General features: G+C 41.1%; 1 protein-coding gene across 1 annotated transcript in view; it reads left to right on the top strand.

The window, feature by feature from the left end:
- LOC307172813 (NACHT, LRR and PYD domains-containing protein 12-like) overlaps positions 1-27,433 on the top strand; it is a 166,871-nt gene that overhangs the window by 29,931 nt on the left and 109,507 nt on the right. The window contains exons 7-8 of the mRNA XM_079895463.1: positions 197-367; positions 1,175-1,345. Of these exons, the coding sequence (XP_079751589.1) occupies positions 197-367; positions 1,175-1,345 (342 nt within the window). The remainder of the gene's footprint in view (positions 1-196; positions 368-1,174; positions 1,346-27,433) is intronic.

The following is a 27,433-nucleotide window of genomic DNA, read 5'->3' as shown; positions in this document are numbered from 1 at the left end:
TTCGTCACTCGATCAAACTCAGAACTTTCCACTCCCATCAGCGCTTTTATGGGATTGCGTTTTTATGGGATTGCACTCTCACGATAATTTGACCTGTTTAGTAAATCTGGCCCTTAGTATTTAATATCTCAGTCTCTCTGTGGTTGTGTAGTTCCTGCTGAACTGAGAGATTAAAGTGTGTGTCGTTGTTCTACAGGTTGTATCAGTGTAAGATCACAGATGAAGGTTGTGCTGCTCTGGCTTCAGCTCTGAGATCAAACTCACACCTCAGAGAACTGGATCTGTCTGGGAATATAATAGGAGGTAAAGGTCTGACGCTGCTCTCTGATGGACTGAAGGATCCTCACTGTAAACTGGAGAAACTGAGGTAAGACCATACTTTAATCTTAACTGAGACTAGAATAATGTTATTTTAACCCTTTAATTCCTACTGTATCCTATTTGATCTAAATTATCAACATGATCAAAAACCTGTTGCACACAATCTACTACTTGCCTTCTGTTGTCTGATTGATGGTTTATAGTTTTTTAGCAAGTAAAAGGCAAGTATAATTTTAAAACGTGTCCCTTCAGCTCGTGGGTCATGTGACTTTTTGCTGTGAAATCTTTACGGATTTTTAAGTAAGCATAAGAATAACCTTTATAATGTTAGTAATATTTCAAGATGATCATTTTCTGCACTGAAGCAACTTAGGTTTACTTGATTATCCATACATCTTTTGTGAAAAATCATGTTCAAATGTATCAAATATGATCATCAGGCTTTTGAGGTTTATTAGTTTATCTCTCAATCATCATTGTATTGCATTACATTATGTTTTAAAATTACAGAGTTTTGATCATAAAACTAAGCATTTAAATATCATCATACTAAGACATGTTATTGGCAGATATAGAGTGACGACTGATATTTATATGCATTTTATGTCAGTGGATCTCAACTCTGGTCCTGGGGATTATATATCCGGCTGAGTCTCTGTTCTTTAACTTCCGCTTCGTCAGTCTATCAAACTCAGAACTTTCCACTCCCATCGGCACTTTTATGGGATTGCGCTCTCACGATAATTTGCCCTGTTTAGTAAATCTGGCCCTTAGTATTTAATATCTCAGTCTCTCTGTGGTTGTGTAGTTCCTGCTGAACTGAGAGATTAAAGTGTGTGTCGTTGTTCTACAGGTTGAGTTGTTGTAAGATCACAGATGAAGGTTGTGCTGCTCTGACTTCAGCTCTGAGATCAAACTCACACCTCAGAGAACTAGATCTGTTTGAGAATATAATAGGAGATAAAGGTCTGATGCTGCTCTCTGATGGACTGAAGGATCCTCACTGTAAATTGGAGAAAATGGGGTAAGATCATACATTAATCTTAACTGAGACTAGAATAATGTTATTTTAAGCCTTTAATTCCTACTGTATCATATTTGATCTAAATGATCAATTATATGATCATCAGGCTTTTGAGGAAGGCTTATTAGTTTATCTCTCAATCATCATTGTATTGCTTTACATTATATGTTTTAAAGGGGACCTATTATGCTCCTTTTCACAAGATGTAAAATAAGTCTCTGAAGTCCCCAGAGTGTGTATGTGAAGTTTTAGCTCAAAATACCCAGCAGATAATTTTTTACAGCATGTTTAAATTGTCACTTTTTGGTGCTTAGAAAAACGCGCTGTTTTAGTGTGTGCCCTTTAAATGCAAATAAGCTGCTGCTGCACGGCACATGGGGTGGAGCTTCATGAGCTTGCGCTCAGTCTCAGGACAATCTCATCTCACGGAATGATGATAATATCAGAAAGACAGAAACTCTCAGTAACGGTGTTCATTTCGACCCGGAGTCAAGGTCAAGGTCAACGTTTATTTATAAAGCACATTTACAAGCAGTCACTACTGCCCCAAAGTGCTGTACAAATATAAGAAATAACATAAAATACAAAACTATTCCAAAAAAAATATTTAAAAACAGACAACAAAGAATAAAAATGTCACAGCTCAGCCAATATTAGAACGCCAATGCAAACAGATTAATTTTTAATAATGATTTAAAACACTCGACAGAGGTAGCTGCTCTAATACTGAGAGGAAGCGAGTTCCAGAGCGTAGGTCCTGCTATTGAAAAAGCTCTGTCTCCTCTGGTTTTTCGTCTAGACCTTGGACAGTCTAAAAACAACTGGCCAGTAGACCTTAGTGTTCTAACAGGAGTGTGCAAACTAAGCATGTCTGATAAATATGGAGGTGCCAATCCATTTAACGATTTAAAAACGAACAATAAGATTTTAAAATGAATTCTAAAAACAACAGGCAACCAATGGAGAGACGACAATATAGGGGTGATGTGGTCACTGCGCTTTTTTCCTGTCAACAAACGTGCCGCTGCATTTTGGACTAATTGCAATCGGCGAATTGAGCCCTGGTCGAGACCATAATATAATGAATTGCAATAGTCCAAACGATTTGTAATCAAAGCATGCACAACTTTTTCCAGTTGGCTATGTGGCAGATACGGCTTGACCTTCCTAAGAAGTCTGAGTTGAAAAAAACTTGATTTTACCACTGAGCTAATTTGACTTTTAAGTTTAAAAGAACTATCAATTAAAACACTAAGACTTTTTACACATGGGCAGCAGTTTGAGAATGTTGGGCCAAGCCTGAGATATCAAATTCTTTGAAAATATCAAATTCTCCAAAAATTATAACTTCAGTTTTTTTATCGTTTAAATTAAAAAAATTCAGTGACATCCAGTCTTTTACTTAATGTAAACAATTTCTCAGTGCTTCAACTGAGTTAGTATTAGTATTCAAAGGTAAGTAAATTTGGACATCATCCGCGAAGCAATGAAAAGAGATGTTATATTTTTGGAAGATTGATCCCAATGGCAACATATACAACGAAAATAAGACTGGGCCCAAAATTGATCCCTGAGGCACCCCGCTAGTAATCGGGGCTTTCTTTGAATAAAAAGGCCCAAGGTTCACAGAAAAAGACCTATCTGACAGATATGACCGAAACCATTTCAGAGCAGTGCCTGTAATGCCTGCACAGGACTCGAGTCTAGACAATAGAATCTTGTGGTCAACAGTATCAAACGCTGCAGTCAAATCTAAGAGTACTAGTACAGCAGAGCTACCAGAATCAGCGATTAAAAGAAGATCATTAAAAACTTTTAAAAGAGCAGTTTCCGTACTATGATAGGATTTAAAACCAGGCTGGAATTTTTCAAAGATATTGTTTAAATTGAGGTGCAATTGGAGTTGTGCATATACCACTTTTTCTAAAACTTTGGATAGAAAGGGCAGCTTAGAAACTGGCCTGTAATTAGACAAAGCAGAGGGGTCTAAATTATGCTTCTTCAAGAGAGGTTGTACAATGGCCTTTTTAAAAGCTGCCGGAACATACCCAGCTGACAGAGACATATTTATCAGATTTAAAATAAAAGGGCCAATAGTGTCAAAAACATCTTTAAAAAGCTTGGCAGGAAGGCTGTCCAAGGAACAGACTGAATGTCTTAAACATTGAACCGTCTTTGACAAATCAGAAAAAGATAATGGCACAAAATCTTCAAAGACAGCTGTACATAAAGGTATAATGCTTGGATCGGGCACAACACAATGGGTTACAGCCCGGATACTGGACACTTTATCAGTGAAGAAGTCTTTATCAGGAGTCAGACAATAATGCCTACAGAGTCAGAGTGCTGTATGGAGATGGAACAGGTATAGTTTAGTTTAATTACGGTTATCACGTATTTGTCATCTGCTTGTATATATCCACTATTAATAGCCTACAAGTCTGCTGTTTCGGACCAGGTCCAAATGATGATCAAAAATATACTAAGTTTAATTAAAGTTTATTGTACATCACACAAAAGATGAAGCGTCAGTTTTACTCCAGAAAATCACCGTAAGAGCTGAGTAAACACAGTATAAGAAGTGCGTAAGTGTCACAGTGTCTGTTTTGGGTTTCCCTGGGTAACCACTAGAGGTCCTCTTCCTCCATGGTGTCATTCACTCATTTAACTACTTTTCCCATCATCCTGTTCTGTCACTCATTGATCATTACACACAGCTGTTTTCCGTCACCTTGTTTGTATCTGTGTATATACTGTATACCCTGTCTGTTTTAGTGTTTGTCATGGAGTCCTTGTTTGATGTCCGCGCACTTCCATGTTTCCATGCCTGTATTGTTTTGTGTTTTCTGGACGGCCTTTGTTGGATTTTGACCTTTTGCCTGACTTGGATTATGATTACAGATTACCCAAATAAATTGCAATTGGATCTGTGTGCGTTCTGTGACAGAAGGACTCCATCACTTTAAAGATCCAGCATTATGGGGTATCGTATCCTTTCCCCCAACACGAAGAAGGAGAGGAGGGGACGAGTCCAAAATTTGATGGCCCTATGCCAGCAGGGACAGACGGTGGGTTGTCTGGCTCAGACATTTTTGACTCTTTCAGGAGGCATGGAATATAATGATGCAGCTTTGAAAGACTTTTTTAATCGCTGCCTTGATGATCCCTTGCCAGCCTGGGAATTGAGGGGACTGGAGATATTGGACTTTGACGGCTTTGTCGGATATCTTCATTCCCGCAGCAGGTGGGATATTTCAGTTGGGCTTAAATTTCCAGGAGTGGCTGACTCGTCGCCGGTGTCACCAGACAAGATGGCTTCCACACTGGAGCTTCCAACCGCCATTCCACCGCCTCACCCTTCCAAATGTAGGCGGAGGAGGAGGAAGCAGGCGTTCCCTGTCCCTCAGAACAGGGAGGTTGTCACGTCTACCGATCCAGAGACGGTTCACGTCACGTCGGCCGATCCAGAGACTGTTCACGTCACATCTGCCAATCCAGAGACGGTTCACGTCACGTTTGCCGATCCAGAGACTATTCACGTCACGTCTGCCGAGCCAGAGACTGTTCACGTCACGTCTGCCAATCCAGAGACGGTTCACGTCACATTTGCCGATCCAGAGACGGTTCACGTCACATTTGCAGATCCAGAGACTATTCACGTCATGTCTGCCGAGCCAGAGACTGTTCACGTCACGTCTGCCGATCCAGAGACTGTTCAGGTCACGTCTGTCGATCCAGAGACTGTTCGCGTCATGTCTGCTGATCCTGAGACTGTTCACGTCATGTCTGTTGGTCCAGAGCTGTCCACCATCAGTCCTGCCACGGCCAAGAGGGCTGTCTTCACCTTCTATGCATTGGCTGTTGTGCATGCATGGAGGAAGCATATGAGTTCTGTCGATCCAGAGACTGTTCACGTCACGTCTGCCGATCCAGAGACTGTTCACGTCACGTCTGCCGAGCCTGTGTCTCCGGACAAGATGGCCGCCGCCGAGCCTGTGTCTCCGGACAAGATGACCGCCGCCGAGCCAGTATTTCCGGACAAGATGGCCGCCGCAGAGCCAGTGTCTCCAGACAAGATGGCCGCCGCCGAGCCGGTGTCTGTTCCTGTTCCTTAGCCGGTGTCTGTTCCTGTGCCTGAGCCGGTGTCTGTTCCTGTGCCTGAGCCGATGTCTGTTCCTGTGCCTGAGCCGGTGTCTGTTCCTGTGCCTGAGCCGGTGTCTGTTCCTGTGCCTGAGCCGGTGTCTGTTCCTGTGCCTGTGTCTCCTCCCTGGCCGCCTGACGGGTCGTCTCCGCCCTGGCCGCCTGAGGGGAAGTCTCCGCCCTGGCCGCCCGATGGGTCGTCTGCTTCGCCCTGGCCACCCGATGGACTGTCTGATCTGCCCTGGCCGCCCGATGGACTGTCTGCTCCGCCCTGGTCGACCGATGGACTGTCTGCTCCGCCCTGGCCGCCCCCGCCCTGGCCGCCTGAAGGTTCGTCTCCGCCCTGGCCGCCTGAGGGGAAGTCTCCGCCCTGGCCGCCTGATGGACTATCTGCTCCGCCCTGGCCGTCCGATGGGTTGTCTGCTTCACCCTGGCCGCCCGATGGGTCGTCTGCTTCGCCCTGGCCGCCCGATGGGTCGTCTACTTCGCCCTGGCCGCCTGATGGACTGTCTGATCCGCCCTGGCCGCCCGATGGACTGTCTGCTCCGCCCTGGTCGACCGATGGACTGTCTGCTCCGCCCTGGCCGCCCAATGGGTCATCTGCTTCACCCTGGCCGCCCGATGGACTGTCTGTTTCGCCCTGGCCGCCGGCTAAGCCGCCACCCCCTGTTCCTGTTCCCCTTCATGGACCTGGCCCCCCATCCCTCCCCCTGATCCTCCACCGTTCCACCTACCTCCTGGACTTTTGTTTTGTAGTTGTGTCTTGGAGCGTCTGGTAGCCGCTCCGTAGAGGGGGGGTTGTGTCACAGTGTCTGTTTTGGGTTTCCCTGGGTAACCACTAGAGGTCCTCTTCCTCCACGGTGTCATTCACTCATTTAACTACTTTTCCCATCATCCTGTTCTGTCACTCATTGATCATTACACACAGCTGTTTCCCATCACCTTGTTTGTATCTGTGTATATATACCCTGCCTGTTTCAGTGTTTGTCATGGAGTCCTTGTTTGATGTCCGCGCACTTCCATGTTTCCATGCCTGTATTGTTTTGTGTTTTCTGGATGGCCTTTGTTGGATTTTGACCTTTTGCCTGACTTGGATTATGATTACGGATTACCCTAAAGCCCCTTTCACACAGAGATTCCGGAAAATACACGGATAAAGTGACACGGGATTTGACCCGGATTCGTTTGATTTTGGTTCATTCACACTGCCAGTGATTTTCCGGAATCAGAGAGTGCGTTCACACACAACCCGTAAAAATCCCATAAAGACACGTGACATGTAATGTCTCAGCAGCGTCTTAAGTTTGCTTATGAGCTGCGATTTCTCTTGAGAAACCACACATGTGCATGTTTTGCTCTGATTCGATCATATACTTGCACATTTATGTACCGTTTTACAGCTGGCGAACGATCCCGGCTTCAGCGTCATCACTACGACACGGCATTATTACGGCTTTTGTTCACATAGCACGTTCCGGGACTGAACACGGCAATGTTACTAGGTCCCCAACCCGGCATCGATGCCAGCATCAATCCCGGGTCGTGTTTGCGTTCACACAGAAGGCGTTCTGGCAATTTCCCGGCAATTTGCTGTGTGAAAGGGGCTTAATAAATTGCAATTGGATCTTACCTGTTTGTGTGTGCTCCGTGACAGTAAGTACATAAACGAATTTCGGTAGAGTTGAGGGAGCATTTTCTTTGAAAACAAAATAATTCCACCTCGTCTTCAGCGGCTGCCTCAGATTTCGGGAGTAAAAGAGAGAGAGCTATGTGGATTAATACATCCAGCCACACATAACCTACAACGCTTGGGAGACATTCTTGTCAGTGCAGCTCTGGCGGATGTGTACAACTTGCTGTAAACTCGATCAGGGCGGGTCTATGTTAAAACGGCAGTGTCTGTCAACAATTGTGGGCGGGGCCTGTGGCTTTAGTGACGTCACTAAAGCCGCATTCTGAAAACAGGTCGTTGGGAGACACTGCTGATGATTTATGGGGATTAATAAAAAAGGAGTGAGTGGATTTTTATCACTATTGGGTGGTTGTGTACAGACACTGCCAACACACATTTGTCCAAACAGCATGCAAAAGTGAATTTTGCATAATAGGTCCCCTTTAAAATTGCAGTGCTTTGATCATAAAACTAAGCATTTAAATATCATCTTTCTAAGATATCATCATCACTAAGACATGTTATTGGCAGATATAGAGTGACGACTGATATTTTAGTAAAAGAGTGTGTACGCACGGTCTAGACTGTCCGTACGGTGCGCACATATTTACGCCTAGTTTATTTTTTATAAATCCAGATATGTGCATTTCAATGCTTTTTTGTGCGTATGCAACGTTTCTGCATTAGGCCGCTGGTGTTTGCGCCATTATTAACCGCCCCAAAAAAACCAGATGCTAACACCTCCTCGAAGTTAGCACCCCATAAAACGAAATAATCTCCAAAACCATGCCATTCGTTTGTGCTGGTTTGGTGTTTGAGATATTTAGGGCCCGAGCACCGATGGTGAGAGGACCCTATTGTTTTTGCTCCGTTTATTATTCTTCTTCTTCTTCTTCTCCAAAGTGAATCGCTTTTTAGAGGGCCTAAACATGCTCGAAAACTCATGAAACTTTGCACACGCTTCAGAAGTGGTGAAAATTTACGTGTGATATGGTTTTCAGAATTGGGGGGGGCAAATTCGGTAAATTATTGCCCCCACATTTTGCCCCGGCTCCTGGTTTCATGTACAGGTATGAAATTTGGTACATACATGTAATGACCCAATACCTACAGAAAAGTCTCTTGGAGCATAGCCCTAAACACAACAGGAAGTGAGCTATTTTGAACTTCCTCCTAGATTTTGGGCATTTTTCGGAATTTCCTGATGTTGTACTTTAACGAACTCCTCCTACAGATTTGATTTGATCCTCTTCAAATTTGGTGAGTGTAATCTTAAGGCCTTTGTGACGTTAAATTGCGAAGATCTAGAGTTTTCGTCGAAGGGTGTGCCCTCGGCGGCCTGACAAACGTTCACCCAATTTCGGCCTTCTGGTGATATACATGATCAGATAAGTTCAATATTAATGTTGAATGCAGTTCCGATGTTGCTAGGCAACCACAGACAGCCTGCAGTAGCTCAGCCATACAATTTCCAATCTGTCCCAAACTTCACATGTTTGATAAGAGTCCTGTCCTGAACACATGACCATGCTCATATTTGGTTATAGCAATAGCGCCATCTGCTGGTAGCAGGAAGTGTGGCAAATACAAAACATGCTCGAAAAATCATGAAACTTTGCACACGCCTCAGAAGTGGTGAAAATTTACGTGTGATATGGTTTTCAGAATTGGGGGGGGCAAATTCGGTAAATTATTGCCCCCACATTTTGCCCCGGCTCCTGGTTTCACGTACAGGTATGAAATTTGGTACATGCATGTATTGACCCAATACCTACAGAAAAGTCTCTTGGAGCATAGCCCTAAACACAACAGGAAGTGATCTATTTTGAACTTCCTCCAAGATTTTGGACATTTTTCGTAATTTCCTGATGTTGTACTTTAACGTACTCCTCCTACAGTTTTGATCTGATCCTCTTCAAATTTGGTGAGTGTAATCTTAAGGCATTTCCTAAAGGCGCCGGGTGGCGGTGGCAGGGGTGCGAGGGCCCTTTTCATCGCTGCTTGCAGCTTTAATTAACATTGTTTTTTTGGTTGTGTGACGTCACTCTCCACCCCATGCCGTTCAAATCGCTCCAAACCGGTGTCAGTCGTTTGTGCCGTTAAAACAAACACTGGATCTATTTTCCTTTCGCAGATATAACAAATTTAACTCGGGAGCTGTGACGTCACTCTCCACCCCATGCCGTCCAAATCGCCCAAACCGGTGCCTTTTGTTTGTGCTCGATTTGTGCTGTTTTGTGCCGTAGAAAGAACCATCATAAATGATTTGATTCTTTAGACATCACAAAATCTTTTTTGATTAGTGACGTCACGCAAGCAAGCCGCGCTCTCCATCCATCTCGTCGACAAACCTGTCTGGTTCGTTTGTGCTCGCACAGGGCCGCTGATGTCATTGTTCTTTAGATATTGGAAGTTTTATTTTAGATTTGTGCTAGATATTGACATTTGGTCTTTATATAATCACCAATGCACTATGATATGTGCGTGACTGATGCTTTAATTTTGTATTAAAATAAAATAACCAATACATTTTTTTTTTATTGTGTAGTGTCTTAAGTTTTCTAAATACTTTTAACAGCTTACAGACATTTAAAGTCTTTCTGCCCCCTTAAAAAATATATCAGTCAGATTAAGATTTACTAAGAATCCATTTGAATCAGAATCAACTAATTCATTACAAAAGAGCTCGAAAAGACAACACATTCTCCAGTTATAAGAAAATAAGCAATAACTGAACTTGGCCAGTACAGGATGGGTGACAATCTTTTCTGTGAATTAGTAACATTTTGTAACACATTGTAAAGTTAATTATGACTTTCAGAGGATTAAATTGAACACCTATGCCACTTGTATTTTGCTTTCTGTCATTTCCTCTGTATAACATCAAGATTTTTGCCATGAAATGTACATTGCTGTACATATCTTAACTAATAACAATGTATTTTATGGCATGGCATAAGAATGTCATAGGTCTACTTTTATTAATGTGACCAATGGACGATCATTTGGACATGATACATTTACCTGATTGCCCAAAATTAATAAAAAGTTTCACATCTTTGATGCGTCTATTAATTTCTTATTTGTTAAAATGATCCTGTAAATTGTATTGACCTGCACACATGATTTTAGTCATTTTTTAGTATTTTATCTCAGAGCACATGCTTACCTTTTTCACAGCCAGATGCCCAGTTTTGTTTTCCCACTATGCAGTGCTTAGGGTAAACAAATGTTTTCAAGGGGGCAGAAAGACTTTAAATGTCTGTAAGCTGTTAACACTATTCAGAAAACTTAAGACACTCCACAATTTAAAAAAAAATGGTTATTTTATTTTAATGCAAAATTAAAGCATCAGTCACGCGTAGCCTACAGCCAGAGTAGTGACAGTACATTACATATCATAGTGCATTGGTGATTATATAAAGACCAAATGTCAATATCTAGCACAAATCTATAATAAAACTTCCAATATCTAAAGAACAATGACATCAGCGGCCCTGTGCGAGCACAAACGAACCAGACAGGTTTGTAGACGAGATGGATGGAGAGGGCGGCTTGCTTGCGTGACGTCACTAATCAAAAAATATGTTGTTTTTTGTGTTGATTTTGTCTTGTCAATATATTTAGAGGTATTGTCTTAACTGTTTTGTCTTTACTGTTTTTTTGGGGGGTTGTGTGTGTAATATGTGCTAAATTGTGAAAAAAAAAAAGATTTGTGATGTCTAAAGAATGTAATAATTTATGATGGTTCTTTCTACGGCACAAATCGAGCACAAACGAACGACACAGTTCCCTTTCAAGGCGGTCACTTCGACATTACGTCATACTGACGTATATGGGAACTCCTTCCTTGTCCATTTTCACTGAAATCTTATAGGCTAACGCCAGCTGGAGACAGCTGGCCAATTGGCGCAAAACATGCAAATGCTGACCGGTCCACGGGCAGTATAAATGGCATGGGTGCGACAATTACGTCAGAATCTCTTTCTTCTCGCTAGAAGTTTTATCTGAAGTCATCGTGGAAGTTGCAATAGAGGTTACTCACCATGTTTCCTCCCCGCATCCGATGGCTGCTACATGCCAGATATGTGCGGGTCCTATTGACTCGCTCTACCTTAACAAGGATCAACCGAGGCCGCACTCACAGACGACAGGCATGTGCCGGACTGCCAGTGCGCGCCCTCAGGGGAATAAACCCGGGCATCAGCGGGGATGAGGCCCACTGCCGCCAGCAGGCCGCTGGTGGGCCCTCTCCCGCCCAATGACGAGTTGACGCTGCCCGTCGCCACTCCGGCCCTTTTCGCGAGCTCGCTAGAAGGACTCGACGCGATAGGCTCCGTTGAAAAGGATACTTTAGCCCGGTATCTCAGCCAGGCTACTTAAAGAAAGACTCCGTCTTCCACGACGTCCTATGGTAAGTCGTGCGCAAGACGTGCGTCTAGAGAGACAAGGCAAAGGCCATGGCTCCGTGTCTAAAAGGCGCGGAAGTGCGGATGCTATGAGTCTCTATTACGGTCCAGCCTTCCTCGATGTCTCTCTTCGTCGGTACCTCATCCCAAGTCCAGCCCGCCAAATCGGCTCCGAACCCGAATGAACCAGATCTTCACCGTTGGCAGAGGGCGGGACCGGGAATGTGGCGACACAGGCCACAGAGAGCGCCGCGCCAGACGTGGTCTCTCCCTGGCTTGCCTCTAGACGCCCCGCTCTGACAATGGAAAGTGCACAGCCGCAATTCGGTGAGTGTTTACCCCCCTTCTAGTCAGTCTTGACTACGGGGTTGCGCAGTCGTTACCGCTTATGCTGTTGACGCTGGGCCTACGGAACATTACATATTGATGTGCTTACAGCTTGTGTTGTCAGGCTGCCCTGTATCCTTCAGTGCAACTGGCCATTCTGATTTAACTACGTATTCACAGTTGTTGTCGCTACGCCACTGACGCTGTGTTTATGTACACACTGCACACTGATATGTGCTATGATTTGTGCCGTTATATATTGCCCTGTTTCCTTCAGTGCAAATGGCTATTCTGATTCAATTATGTATTCACAGTTGTTGTGCGATGCCACTGACGCTGTTTATGTACACTGATATGTGTGTGTTATGCTTATGCCATGATATTGCCCTGTATCCTTCAGTGCAAATGGCTATTCTGATTACTACGTATTCACAGTTGTTGTGTGATGCAACTGACGCTGTTACATACACACTACACACTGTTATGTGTTAGGATTTATGCCATTATATATTGCCCTGTATTTTTCAGTGCAAATGGCTATTCTGATTACTACGCAGTACGTATTCACAGTTATTGCGCGATGTAACTGATGCTGTGTTACGTACACACTACACACTGTTATGTGTATGATTTTTGCCGTTGTATATTGCCCTGTATTTTTCAGTGCAAATGGCTATTCTGATTACTACACAGTACGTATTCACAGTTATTGCGCGATGCAACTGATGCTGTGTTACGTACACACTACACACTGATATGTGTTATGAATTTTGCCGTTGTATATTGCCCTGTATCCTTCAGTGCAAATGGCTATTCTGATTACTACGTATTCACAGTTGTTGCGCAATGCAACTGACGCTGTTATGTACATGCTACACACTGTTATGTGTAATGATTTATGCCATTATATATTGCCCTGTGTCCTTCAGTACAAATGGCTATTCTGATTACTACGCAGTGCGTATTCACAGTTGTCGTGTGATGCAACTGACGCTGTTTATATACACTCTACACACTGTATGTGTTATGATTTATGCCGTTGTACATCGCCCTGTATCCTTCAGTGCAAATGGCTATTCTGATTACTACGTATTCACAGTTGTTGTGCGTTGCAACTGACGCTGTGCACACACTACTCACTGATATGTGTTATGATTACGCCGCTAAATATTGCCCTGTATCCTCAGTGCAACCGGCTATTCTGATTAACTACGTATTCACAGTCGATGTCTCTATGCCTCTGACGCTGTGTTTTTGTACACAATAATGTAACTGTGCTATCACGTTGCCCTGTATCCTTCAGTGCACCTAGCTATCCTATCTAACTGTGCATAGTCACAGTTTGTCACTACGGCGACTTGCGCTGCATCTGTGTACACACTGAAGCGTTATGCTGTTATGTTGCCCTTCAACGTAACTGACCATTGCGTTTGAACTGCGCATATTCATGCAGTTTCGGTCGCTTCGGCGACTTGCGCTGCATTATACACACTGATGTTTAAAATGTGCACACTGATGTGTTATGCTGTTATGTTGCCCTCTATCCTTCAGTGCAACAACCAGATATCCTATCTAACTGTGCATATTCACAGTTCTGTCGCTACGGCGACTACACTGCACTTATGTACGTACAAGGACGTGTTTTTGCTATTTTGTTGCCCTGTTTCCTTCAGTGCAAAACTAGCTATCCTAATCTAACTGTGCATATTCACAGTTTCTGGATGTATGTACGTATACGGATGTGTTATGCTGTAATGCTGCCCCATTTCCTTCAGTGCAGCTAGCCATCCTAATCTAACTGTGCATCTCCGTTTCTGTCTCTACACAGTTTCTGTCGCTACGGCGACTTACGCTGCGTTTATGTACATACATGAATGCGCTATTCTTTACGCACTTGTGTTATGCTGTCATGTTGCCCTTTATCTTTTAGTGCAACTAGCTATCCCAGTTGAACTATGCATATTCACAGTCTCTGTCGATACGGCGACCTGCGCTGCATTTATTTGCACATGGATGTGTTCATGCTGCGGTGTTGCCCCATATCCTTCAGTGCCTATACTGAGCTAACTGCGTATATTAAGTTGGCGCTACAGTGACCGATGCTGTTACGTGCATGTGCTACGCTGTTATGTTGCCCTGTTTCCTTCAGTGCAACTGGCTATTCTGTGCTAACTGGTATATTCACAGTTGTAGCTACGGCTACGACTGTTTGTGTACTTAATGAGGTGCTATGCTATTATGGGGCTATTATCTAACTGCGTATATTCACAGTTGTTGTCGCTACAACCACTGGCACTGTGTTTATGTACATTCGGTTATGTGTTGATTTGCACTTCTGTACATCGGCTATGTTCTACAAGGGAGTGTCAGTTTCCTCGTGACCCCCTTACTGGCCTATCATCCCCGGTTCATGGACCTGAGAGAGTTATGGGGCTCCCCCATGACAATCCCCCTCAGGAAGGTCCTGCTTCTACAGGCGATCGGCACGATTGGCACCCCAGCCCCAAGCTGTGGAACCTTCTTGTGTGTCCGCTGCTGGGTCCATAGTTGAGCAATACACTTCACACAAGTGCTGAGAAGGAGTTCTCCCTGAGATGGCCTTACCACCTGCTCTCGCCCCAGCGAAGCACTTTGGAGACCTACGCTCATTCTAAGTGAATGATGTTGTATTGTCTCGGACCTGGTGACTGCAGCGTCACTCTCCGTCCGATACCAAGCTACGTTTCTAAGTCGCTTACACCGTTCAGAGCACAGGTTGATCCCTGCCCGCCTTATCTGCTGAGCCGTCAGCCTCGCATGATGCCGATGCTCAGAGTGCTGTTGCCCCTGTAGGGCTTTGCAGATGTAAGTGGATCACTAGGCAGCAGTCTGACCAGCTGTTTGTGTGCTTGGTGGATGGTACTAGGGACGTGCTGTTTTATACTGAGACTTCTCACTGAATTCGACGCTTTTCAATGTTGGCTTAATGCCTACAGGATTTAGGTATGCTGGCTGTCTTCTCAGAACACGTTCGCCAGGGTTTCAAGTTGATGCACCGCCTATAGCATCGTGGGTTCGGTGAGTTTTATTAATGTACTCATGAAACCGTTACCACCAGCTGTGCAATAGTCTGCATTATGCAGAGTTACCATTGCTGCTTACTCTGTGTTATGACTATAATGTTACATAGCTGTTTCCGCATTACGCAGTAGTTTCCAATGTACTGTTAACTCTGTGTATGGCTATAAGGTTATGCAGCTGTGCCGTCGACACTGTGTTAACTCTTGTGCTCGAGTGCTTATGGTGTTGTGCTGCCCTGTCCAGTGCAGCCTTCGCTTCATTGCATTGGATATGCAACTTTGGTAAGGTCGGAGCAGACGTTTCTTGGTCTAGTTTCGCCTATCAGTTTCGATATCTCCTAGCGGCGCTGCTGGCTTAGAACTGTTGTCTCTTGTGGGAGTGTAGCTTGACCCCGTTCAGGGCTTATCTTCACTGCGCTCACGGCGGGATTCTATACAGTTCCCATATACGTCAGTATGACGTAATGTTAAAGTGACCGCCTTGAAAGGAAACGTCTCCGGTTACTATCGTAACCTCGGTTCCCTGAGAGGCGGGAACGAGACATTACGTCAGCCGCCGTGCTCACCGTTTGATCAGCTGTGCTAGCGTTCAGTCTTGATTCTGACGTAATTGTCGCGCCCATGCTATTTATACTGCCTGCGGACCGGTCAGCATTTGCATGTTTCGCGTCAATTGGCCAGCTGTCTCCAGCTGGCGTTAGCCTATAAGATTTCAGTGAAAATGGAGAAGGAGTTCCCATATACGTCAATATGACGTAATGTCTTGTTCCCGCCTCTCAGGGAACCGAGGTTACGATAGTAACCGGAGACGTTTTTGTGCAATTTAGACGAAATGGTGTGGAGAGTGACGTCACAGCTCCCGAGTTAAATTTGTATATCTGCGAAAGGAAAATAGATCCAGTGTTTGTTTTAACGGCACAAATCGGCACAAACGAATGGCATAGGTTTGGAGCAGGGCTTAAAGTATTCTGGCGGGGGGCCGGATTTCCGGCTTGAGGGCAGGTCCAGCCTCCGGCGCAGGCAAAATTTATTTATCAGACTGCAAATTACAGTCGGAGGCACTTTAATCTGACTTGAATAACACGCCGGTCCCCTTCAACCTACCTGTCACCACTATTGCCACCCGCTGGAGAACTCGACTGTTATATATTTGTCCCGATTTTCCGCGCATTTGTGAGAAAAAACTCGCCTTTCCCGCACTTCTTACGGTCCCTGAATGCATCTCACACGCAGCCTCGCTCTAACGTGCTTCTCTCGGAAACCAAAACAATGACAATGACTACGCGGATGCTGTCGCTAGTGTTAATGGCTTATTTACAACTTTAAACATCTAAAAGAAGCGGCGATGGGCACAGGGCAGGTGGAAGACAGGCCTGTTGTTGTGGATTATGCAAAAGAAGTTTTGCAAAATGGCTAATGATCGACCAGACGAGTCATCGGATAAAGAGGCGAAGAGCAGCAAGTTCTACGACGGATCCACAGTGAGTGTAGAGTTTATATGCTTATTCTGTGGAGTAAAGTCGGGCGAACGGGGTCGCTGCGTTGCCGCGCTTATCACCGGCGCTAAAATAAGCACTAAAAGGCTCTGTCGCTCTCATGAATTCATTCGCTGCACCGAATCTGTCCATCCCCGGTACCCCACACGAGAGCACGGTGTCGGACCATCACCGCTCCGCTCCGTGCCTCCCTTCTGCAACCGTGCGCGCGGTGAGACAGGTGTGCACGGGAAAGACACGCGGTGTAATCTAACCAACAGCCTGATTAACAAAACATGTATGAGACTTAATCCTTTATTTACTAGATAATTTTGAAAAATATTAACTTCACATTTTGGTCTATACTTGTATTTTACCTCCCATATATTAAGTGTTTGCACAAATTGGAATTAAATTAGGTCCAAATGTAGAATAAATGTGTAATACAAAGTGTAATAAAAAATAAATATAGGCCTAGGCTACATTGCCTATATACAGTAGTCTCTATCTAACAATTTTTTTTTTCTTGTTAAAGTACCGGATCGATAAGGAGTATCGATAAGAGGAGTGGTATCGATAAATACTTAACGATACCCATCCCTAACAGTGACAGTATCATATTACTTAGTTTGGGGTTGAACTGGAGTGACAGTCCTATAGACTGTGAAAACCTTGCTCTTCTACTGTATATGGGCTCTTCGACTTGCTCTTTGTGTAACCCGATTTGGCAAACCTCGTCAATAGAGGATGATGTAGCTGCAATTTGTTGCTGTCCAGTACAGCTACAATATGCTAATGAGACTACATGAGAAGCAGGACATATTATTTATTATTGTATCAATTTGAAGTTTAGATGCCCTTCAGACATGCAGTGTAGAGATGTAGGCCAGGAGGACTATATAAGATTTTATAGAGCTGTGCTTCCAAAACAGTGGACCAAGCCCAAAACATGTAGTTGACAGTTATTTAAAAATTTGGTTTGGCTTATTAAAAGTGGTCAAGAACCAACCTCACCCCCTGCCGCCTCAAGTTGCTACCCCACTCTGGGTAGTGCCACCCCTTTAAAAAATGTCTGGCTCCGCCACTGTGCTGGAGACCACTGTATTGTGTGTTTTAGGTTATCTTTGCCAATAAAATGTATTTAAATCTGAATTACATAACATTGTATTGGCTTGTCAATCACGATGGGAGAGTAGACAAGTTACAGCATGTCCACCATATCTTGTGGGAGTTTTGCATTAAGCCATTTGTGGTGCCCTTACCACATTGTGCCTTATATACTGTAAATGTTAGACCCAGTGACAGGCTGGCATGAAATGGCTTGCATAATACTAAGTAAGGAGGCCATAATATTTTTGACTCATGGCTGAAGTTAAGTTTCTCCAGCTCTCCCAAGGTTGGCAAAAAAAATGCATCTCAAAATGCATCAGATTGATGCTTTAAAATATGGAATTTTCAAAATTTTCTTCCCGGGGGATCATGCCCCCGGACCCCCCTAAAGGGGTAATATCCTTCTCACCTTTTTCACCCCTGACCCGTTTTCATGCCTGAAACGGGCTTGGTAAAAGTCCTGGTTGAGCCACAGAAAGTTCAGGCTCAGAATTTTTTTTCACTTTAAGCCCTGGTTTGGAGATTATTTCGTTTTATGGGGTGCCAACTTCACAGAGGACACGCTAACTGGTAGATTGTGTTGGTCTTGATGGAAATGATCCGGCTGAGTCTCTGTTCTTTAACTTCCGCTTCGTCAGTCGATCAAACTCAGAACTTTCCACTCCCATCGGCACTTTTATGGGATTGCGCTTTCACGATAATTTGCCCTGTTTAGTAAATCTGGCCCTCAGTATTTAATATCTCAGTCTCTCTGTGGTTGTGTAGTTCCTGCTGAACTGAGAGATTAAAGTGAGTGTCGTTCTACAGGTTGTGTAGTTGTAAAATCACAGATGAAGGTTGTGCTGCTCTGACTTCAGCTCTGAGATCAAACTCACACCTCAGAGAACTGGATCTGTCTGGGAATATAATAGGAGATAAAGGTCTGACGCTGCTCTCTGATGAATTGAAGGATCCTCACTGTAAACTGGAGAAACTGGGGTAAGATCATACATTAATCTTAACTGAGACTAGAATAATGTTATTTTAACCCTTTAATTCCTACTGTATCATATTTAATCTAAATTATCAATTATATGATCATCAGGCTTTTGAGGAAGTTTTATTAGTTTATCTCTCAATCATCATTGTATTGCATTACTATGGGATTAATTTCCCGCCTAAAGTATTGCAGCCACGAATAAAAAAATAATAAGCGTGAATCAAATTTAAAAACACGTAAAAATATATTGCACAAACTGAAAAAAAATAATGCAGAATGATCAGAATAGCAAACAACGTGGTCACGAATCAAAATATAATAAGCATGAATCAAGAAATAACAAGCATGAATAAAAACTTTAAACGCATTAAAAGTTATTTTGCACAAAACTTAAACTTATGGTCATGCTTTCTTAAAAAGTATGTTTTCCTTGGTTTTATTACTCTGTACTTTGTGCTCTCTTGCATTTTCTTCTCATATTTTACTCTTTTGTACGCTTGTGCTGTTTTCCTCTTCGTTCTTCTTTCTATGTTCTGCGCTTGCTTTCTTAAATGTTGCAGTTCGAGTTTCATGTAAATTAGGGCGGGCTAAAGCATCACCATTGGTCCACTAGTTCTAGATTGACAGCTACTCCTCTAGCCAATCAACCGAAGAGGGGAGTTGACGTCACACCATTGCGACTCGTGGCTACTGATGCTTAAATATACAGGGGAAGACGACAGTTTAATTTAACTTTACAAAGACTTTCAAGCAGTAAAGCTATCTGAACTCTGGACAAATAAATTCATCTTTTTTGAGATACATGAGAATGTTAATGTGCACACTGGTAATTGGTGTTAAACAATATTACTTGGCTCATGATGTCAATATGCTAAGGCTGCTATAAGTGAAACATCCTGCAGTTATGAAACGCTACAATTCTTTGCAAAAACTAAGTTAAAAACGGCCATTGTCTGAGGACTTTAGGACTTTGACCTGTCACCGCTATGCATTTCCTACCTTTTTTATTAACCTCGCCAAATTTGACAAAAGATTATTAAAAATGATTGTGTTACAGAGAAGATACACAGAAACCAGTTGGATTTAATATACAGTGATTTATTACATACTTATTGTGTTTATTTACATAGCTACATAATTGCATAGTACTTTAGGATTAATGTTTTAGATATAACGTTATCTTCAAATTTGAATACAGCAACATCTCCATCAGGGATAGGTAACGTTGTTTCTGGAGTGCCGCTGTCCTGCAGAGTTTAACGTCAACTCCGATAAAAACCTCACCTGTCTGTAGTATTAATTATCCTAAAGACGATGATTAGCTGGTTCAGGTGTGTTTGATTAGGGTTGGAGGAGCTAAACTCTACACCCTGGACCGACATTGCCCATCCTTGTTATTGATTAAATATGAAAGTAAAACGGCCAGTAGGTGGTGGCAAGTTACTGTTTTTACAAGCGAGTTATTCATTCAAACTTCTCGTTCAAATCTGCAATTCTTTGATGAAACACTGTAGCTTTACTGCTTGAAAGTCTTTGTCAAGTTAAATTAAACTGTCGTCTTCCCCTGTATAAGTAAGCATCAGTAGCCACACTCTCAGAAAAAAAGGTACAATTTTGTACCAAAGAATTTGTACAAAATTGTACCTTAATATAGAGGAGCAAATTTGTTCCATTCCAGTTTGTACCTTGAAGGATATGATTTGTACAATGGGCAACCAAAATGTACCTTTTGTTTTTTAAAACTTGTAGGTACAAAATTGTACCTTTATCAAAAGTACAAATTTGATCCTTTAAGGTACCACCCCAGTGACAAGCCCCTTTGTACCTTAACTGTGTCAAATTTGTTCCTACGAGAACTATTAAAGGCTATTTTCCTATTAAATAACAAGCACATTCAACAACTGAATCCAAAAGGTATCAGTTATCAGTTCTGCAAATACATATCAAATACATATGAATGTTTGAATACTTTTGTTTCAACTTAAAGTATTTCTTTTTGTAAATACATCAAAGACTTCACTATACAATAAAGACTTAACAAAATTAACAGAATATCACTTCTTTAAAGCTACACTGTGTGATTTTTACCCCCATCTAGCGGTGAAATTGTATATGACTACCCAGTGAATATTAGTTTCTGTTCCTCTCAATTCCGAGGGCATTTTAACTCCTACGGTGGCCGTATTATTCCAAGATTAACATGGCTTCCAGTTATCGACTTCGTTCATGACAATAATAAACAATAATACGTCTAAAATGAATAAAACTACAGGACAGATGTCAGGAGGTAAACGTCACCCTTGGAATCGGCTTTCCCAGCATAATCAGATTAGGCTAACGTTACAATGTGTACAAAGTAAAAGCAATTAAAAATAACGAAAATTTACAGTGTCCTTTTTTTATATATAGCTTAAAAAATTGCACCTTTTAAAACTATTCATCACCTGTGATCCATCGCAGCACAGATTTATGTTACAAGGTAAACAATACTTTTTCACCATTGACGCAAGGATGAAGTTATACTAGAGGTCGTTCTGGCGTTATGCACAACCATGCTATGGTTAGACAAGCAACTATAAAACTTCGAATTTACACAAATGAATTACAACAGGCTGAATTACCTGTCGAGAAGAAAGCAGGCAACCTCGGCGTCCGTTTTAAAATCTTCTCCTCATGGGCTCTTTCCATCTGGGAAAAGTTACTCCAATATTGACTTTGGTCTTGCTGATTTGCCTGTCGCGTTGACGTTTTAATTCTCTCTTTCAAATGTGAGTGAACACACACACACACACACCACACTATCTTTCAAATCTGCCAGCAGTCGCGACTCTCGAGCTTGCGAGTAATCTCCCCCTCACATTCGTCACGGTGTCACTGAGTGAAAAACGCAAAAGCCGAAGCTTGAATTTACAGGTATGTCCCTCTTTGGCTAATGTAGTTTCAAGATGGAGGGGCAACATGGCGACCGGCATTCTAACCCCTCACCCGTACATAAAATATATTTTCTCATCTACAACAAAGCTAGACTTTTTTTTTCACTTTTCACACAATACCCTTGCATTTATTTAACTTTATTTTATTTTTAGTTTTTTAAAACACCATCCTCCACCCTAACTGCTCGGCAATTTCAGATCCCTCCATTTTTACACTGCTGAAGATTCTCCTCTCACTGAAGACACGTCCAGTCAAGACGTTCCCAAAATCTGCACAGTGGGTTGAGATGTAGCCGGTTCTTCCTGAACAAAATGAAGAATCAGTATTAGAAAAGACAGACGTAAACTGATTAAATTTATACTCCCAATGATAAGCTCAAATTTTACCTTTAGACTTAAAGGGTCAGACTTAAAATTCTGTAATTTACTCGCCCTCAAGTTGTTCCAAATCTATTTGAGTTTCTTTCTTCACTTGAACAAAAAAAGAAGATATTTTGAGAATTGAAAATGAAACAGTTGATGGGGCCCCATTAACTTCCATAGAATTTTCAATTTTCATTTTTTTTTCATACTATGGAAGTCAATTGGGCCCCCATTGACTGTTACATTTTTTGGGGGTGAACTACAAATCCTGCAACATCTCATTTGGCATCCATGTAATGTGCTTCTATAATGAATAGCTAAAGCTTTAAGCTAAAATTTTAGCTTAGCCAACTTCAACACATTGGACAATTTTGCTTAAAGGGTTAGTTCACCCAAAAATGAAAATTATTTTGTTAATTACTCACCCTAATGTCATTTCGCACCTATAAGACCCCTGTTCCTCTTCAGAACACAAATGAAGATATTTTTAATGAAATTCTGAGAGCTTTCTGTCCTTCCATTGGGAGCAATGCAACTAACACATTCAAGGCCCAGAACTGTTTGTTTTTGCGCAAAACAAAGCACTTGCATCGCTTCATAAAATTGAGGTTAAACCACTGGAGTCACATGGATTACCTCAATGGTGTCTTTACTACCTTTCTGGGGCTTGAATGTATTAGTTGCGTAGGCTACCAATGAAGGAACAGCTCTTGGAGTTCACTATTTGTGTTCTGAAGATAAACAAAGGTCTTACGGGTTTGGAACGTCATGAGGGTAAGTAATTAATGACAGATTTTTACCTTTACCTGAACTATACCTTTAAGGAATCCTGGAAACACCTGAAATCAACCACAGCATGCACTCTGTCCATTTTCTGGAATGACTGAAATGCAAATAAGAAAACTTCAGTTTCACAAAAAAAAAAAAAAAAATTCTGCATTTTTACATTTTCCACAAAAAGAAAAGCAGTTTTAAATGATTTATATAAATACACTTAAAGCTTCATATAAAGTACCCAGAAAAGTAAAATGTTAAACTAATCCATTTGAATTGAGAAGTTTAGTAAAAAATGTCTGAAGAGACTACTGCTTTATGTAATAAACAGATTAAATTTAGGATTTTATTCAAATTTAAACATTGAACAAACAGAAGCTCAACCGCACTTGCTTTGACAAGCGAGAACAAACCTCATTGGTTGTTGCTGAAGCTCAAACGTGCTGCGCAACACACGAGAATGAACCTCATTAGTTTTTGCACGTCAAGAGAACATGCTTGAGCTTCCGTTTATCACAACTGATGTGTGAATTGATGAATATTCATATGTGAATAAAAGACTAAATTAAATCTGTTCATCATATAAAACGATGCTCGATTCAAATTATTTTTCGATCTCTTTATTATGGTAGCATACAGGTAGCAAAAGACATTTTGAAATGTAATATGCAAAATAGCAATGTAATATATAAAATGACAATGTATTTCTTATTTAAATTTACATTTTCCATATCATATGTGCAATGTTTGGGGCAAAGTGACACTTCAAATTCCATAATATAATTAAACTAGCCATTTCCTACACTTGTTTTAACATATAATTTAAACATATATATTTAAAAATTTTATAAGTTGCAAAATTAAAATTAAAATGTATTACAAAAATGATTAGAGATGTTTAAAGGTATAATTCACCCAAAAAATGAAAACTCTGTCATTAATAATTCACCCTCATGTTGTTCCAAACCTGTAAGACTTTCGTTCCTCTTTGGAACACAAATGAAGATATTTTTAATGAAATCTGAGAGCTTTCTGTCGCTCCATTGACAGTCTATGCAACTAAAACTTTGATGCTTCAAAAAGTTCATTAAAAGATAGTACGACTAATCCATTTGAATCGAGCAGTTTACCGTAGTTTAAATTTTCTGAAGAGACATGATCGCTTTATATGATGAACAGATTTAATTTAGTCTTTTCTTCACATTTAAACATTGATCAGCGAACATAAACAGAAGCTCAACCGAACATGCTTGAAATGTGCAAACAAACCTCTTTATCAAGCGTTCTGCGCAACACACGAGAATTAACCTCGTTTGTTTTCGCATGTCAAGCGAACATGCTTGAGCTTCTGTTTACTGTAACTGATGTGTGAATTTATGAATGTTTATATGTGAATAAAAGCCTAAATTCAACCTGTTCATCATAAAGGAAGCGATCATGTCTTCACAAAATTTAGACTAAACCACTCAATTCATATGGATTATTTTTACGATCACTTTATGAACTTTTTAAAGCGTTAAAGTGGTAGTTGCTTAGCTGTCTATGGGGGGTCAGAAAGCTCTCAGACTTCATTATTAAGATCTTCATTTGTGTTCCTAAGATGAACGAAAGTCTTACAGGTTTGGAACGACATAAGGGTGAATAATTGATGAAAGAATTTTCATTTTTTGGGTGAATTAATCCTTTAACATGTTCAAGCTAAAATTGTAGCAAAATTATCATTTAAATGCTATTTTTTCTTAATTGCATTTACACTAACGACACTTACGATTGCATTTTTATAAATACCCACAATGAACATAGCAAAATTCAATGTGGATTTAAAAAAAGGATTCTGAGCCGATCACATCCCCGCCCCGCCCCGCCCTGTCAATCACTGCATCAAGTGCCTTAACTTTTAGTGTTAATGCTAGGAAAAATAACTTAAATTATCATTTTGCTAAATGTTACAATTTTGTTGTTTGTTTCGAAAAAAGGTAGTGTAGTAATGCAAATTATTATTATTGATTTTGAATATTTTATTTGATCCAGATGTTGCACATATTGTATAGAAAATGTAAATATATAAATACAGAAATGCATTGCCATTTTACACATTGCATTGACATTTTGCATGTTACATTTCAAATTGACATTTGGTAGCTGTATGCTACCATACTTTATGAATGTCAGAGTTTTATGTGAACTAACTTTCAATTAAGAGACAGAAATCTTTCAGATTTCATTTAGTGCAGTTACTGTGCTTTATCAAGATTGACATCACTCTGTCATTAGGAATTCTTAGGAAGAATAAAAATTCAACCTCATCAGAAAAAAAGAATACCATAAGGTTAAAAAACTCTAACTCATTGTACTAAAAACTTGCCTCACAGCTGAGGATGCAGGAAGACTTTCAGGTGTGTGATGATCAGTGAGACCAGCACTGGTAGTTTACCCCATCATCTTCATGATCTAAAAATCAAAGACACTGTAGCATATGGACAGGACTCATGATTACTTGTCATTATAAATTTTAAGGAAACTTTTAACCCTTAAACTCATAATTGTAAATTAAAGCATGGCGCCATGAGGCTGGACTGAATTGATCTCTTTTGACGCGTTTGTTACCAAGTGATGCTTAACAGAGAACATCTCAGAACTCGAGGAGATGGTTTCAAAGAGATTCTTATCTGCTCCCATTTCTCTCTCTCCAAGCCAGAGACCCAGGTGGCCAGGAGATTCCCCCCCCCCCCCCCCCACACACACACACACACACACATAAACGTCCTTTGTATGTAACTTAGGATAGAAATATCCTTTTAATGTATGTACATTCCTATATGCATGTGTGATTAGTTTCTGCTTTATAATAGAGGTGTGGTTTTCTAATGTGTAGTCTTGAATCAAAAGTGTTTTAGTTTAAGAACGTTCACCAACAGGCAACCAGACCTCCCCCCTTGGTTAGGTGGAAAAGGTTTTATGGCCCTAACAGAATGTCAAGCAAGCTGAGATTCTAGGAGAGGAGTAGGAATAAAGTGTTAATCCTACATTTTCTATATGTATAACCACTTAAGAAATGTATAAACATGGATTTGATTTTCCCGTGTCATGGTAGCCGATAACATGGCTTGATAGTCGTGTGAGTGAACTTTAAATGTGTGTAATTCTGCACATGAATGTAACTTTATGTTTCTTCTACCTTTATATTTCATTCTTGGTATCTGTTTAACCATCTTGTTTTGACTGAACCAGTCATACATAGGAGATTACAGTAAAATGTATTATTCTGTGTGTACAATCTTTCTGGGTAGAAATGACGAAATTTTATACCATCATAACTTATGCAAAGAAGTTCTTCTGACAAGACAAAGAGAATTCCTCCTACTCTGAAACCTCTGAAAGTGATTGGTCCACATATGCAAAGCAGGCGTGAACCCATCTTTTCCATAAAAGACCGACTCAGGAAATTTCTAAGTGCACTTCGTCATGTGAGAGGTTCCCGGTTCCCGAACTCCTTAATAGGGAGTTTTCTCCGTTTTTCTTTTTCTTTTCTTTTAGTCTTTTGTCTTTGTTTTCATATTCTTCTTTGTTCATTTCCATCTACGAGGGAAAATTAATTTAGCCTGAATTATTTCTTTAGTAACTTCGCTTTCAAAGGACCTTTAAATTCCTGCGACCGCGCTCGCACCGGAAGACGCGAGACAAGAACGCACAGCTTTGAAAGACTGACACGCGTCTTCTTGCCTCAGCAACACCACAGACTATATGCAAGTTTAATAGAGCTTTTAAATGCTGCTTAAGGTTGTCTATTCCCTTTTTCAAGGTGATTTGATTCCTTGTTGTCTTTCAAAAGGTTACTGTCTGTGATTTAGTCTACTGCGATCATACTGTGATCTCTTCCTATTTTGCTTTCACTTTCTCTTGCTCATCCTCTCTCCCTCTCTCTCATTCTCTCTCATCTCTCTCTCATCTGTTATCCGTTTTGTCTGGTATTGTTTTTACTGTTTGTATTGTTATGCGCATATTTACTCTGTGTGAATTGTAGTTCGACATATTCTTAGTTCAATTTTCGACATATTCTTAGTTCAATTTTATTAAAACCAATATATCCTTGATTGCTTCTGTCTAAAATGCTCACATTACGAAGTCAATGAAATCTTTGATCCTAAGCTACATGCTTTATCTTGTTACTTTTCAGTAACCTAAATTTTATAAGGACCGGAGAATAGTTTCATGGCCAGAAACTATTTTTCCTGAAATTATAAGAAGTGATAACTTTATTGAGAAGTTGATAAGTTAATCTTACGGCCGTTTGCTGGACAAACAGATTGTTTGATAACTAAATTAATTCCATTAAAGTTGTCTCATAAACTCGATCATGTAAAGAGACTATTGATATATTAATGACGAACCATAACCCGTTGTGGTGATCATTATACAATCGATCTGTTTTCAGCTTCGATAATTTAATGTAACTGTAATATGCAATATATTAATCATATTCATGATTAAGTATTAAAATTCCCTATAGATCATTGGAGCTAATGTTAATGTACTACCCAGTGCGGTTACAACACATTTGCTAAGTTTCAACAAAGTTCTCTGTTAAAATGAATGACCTGTATATGACTTAGAGCAGAATCAGGTAATCGCAATCATTTAAACACAGAGAACGAGTGATCAACTATTTTATCTGTGCACTGTTCAGTGGTGTTCAGTCACGTTGTTCAACTGCATACAGTATTGTGGACTAATGTAAAGTACACCAGCATGGCACCTCTGGTTAAGCATTCATTTACAATAATTACCTACTAAATGTGTAACTTACTCTTGACACAGAAACTCAATTGCTTTAAAATATATTTGCA

Source organism: Squalius cephalus, assembly GCF_949319135.1.
Source record: "Squalius cephalus genome assembly, chromosome: 2".
Taxonomy (NCBI): Eukaryota; Metazoa; Chordata; class Actinopteri; order Cypriniformes; family Leuciscidae; genus Squalius; species Squalius cephalus.
The sequence above is the reverse complement of the archived record's forward strand: the minus strand, read 5'-3'. Positions and strand labels throughout refer to the sequence as shown.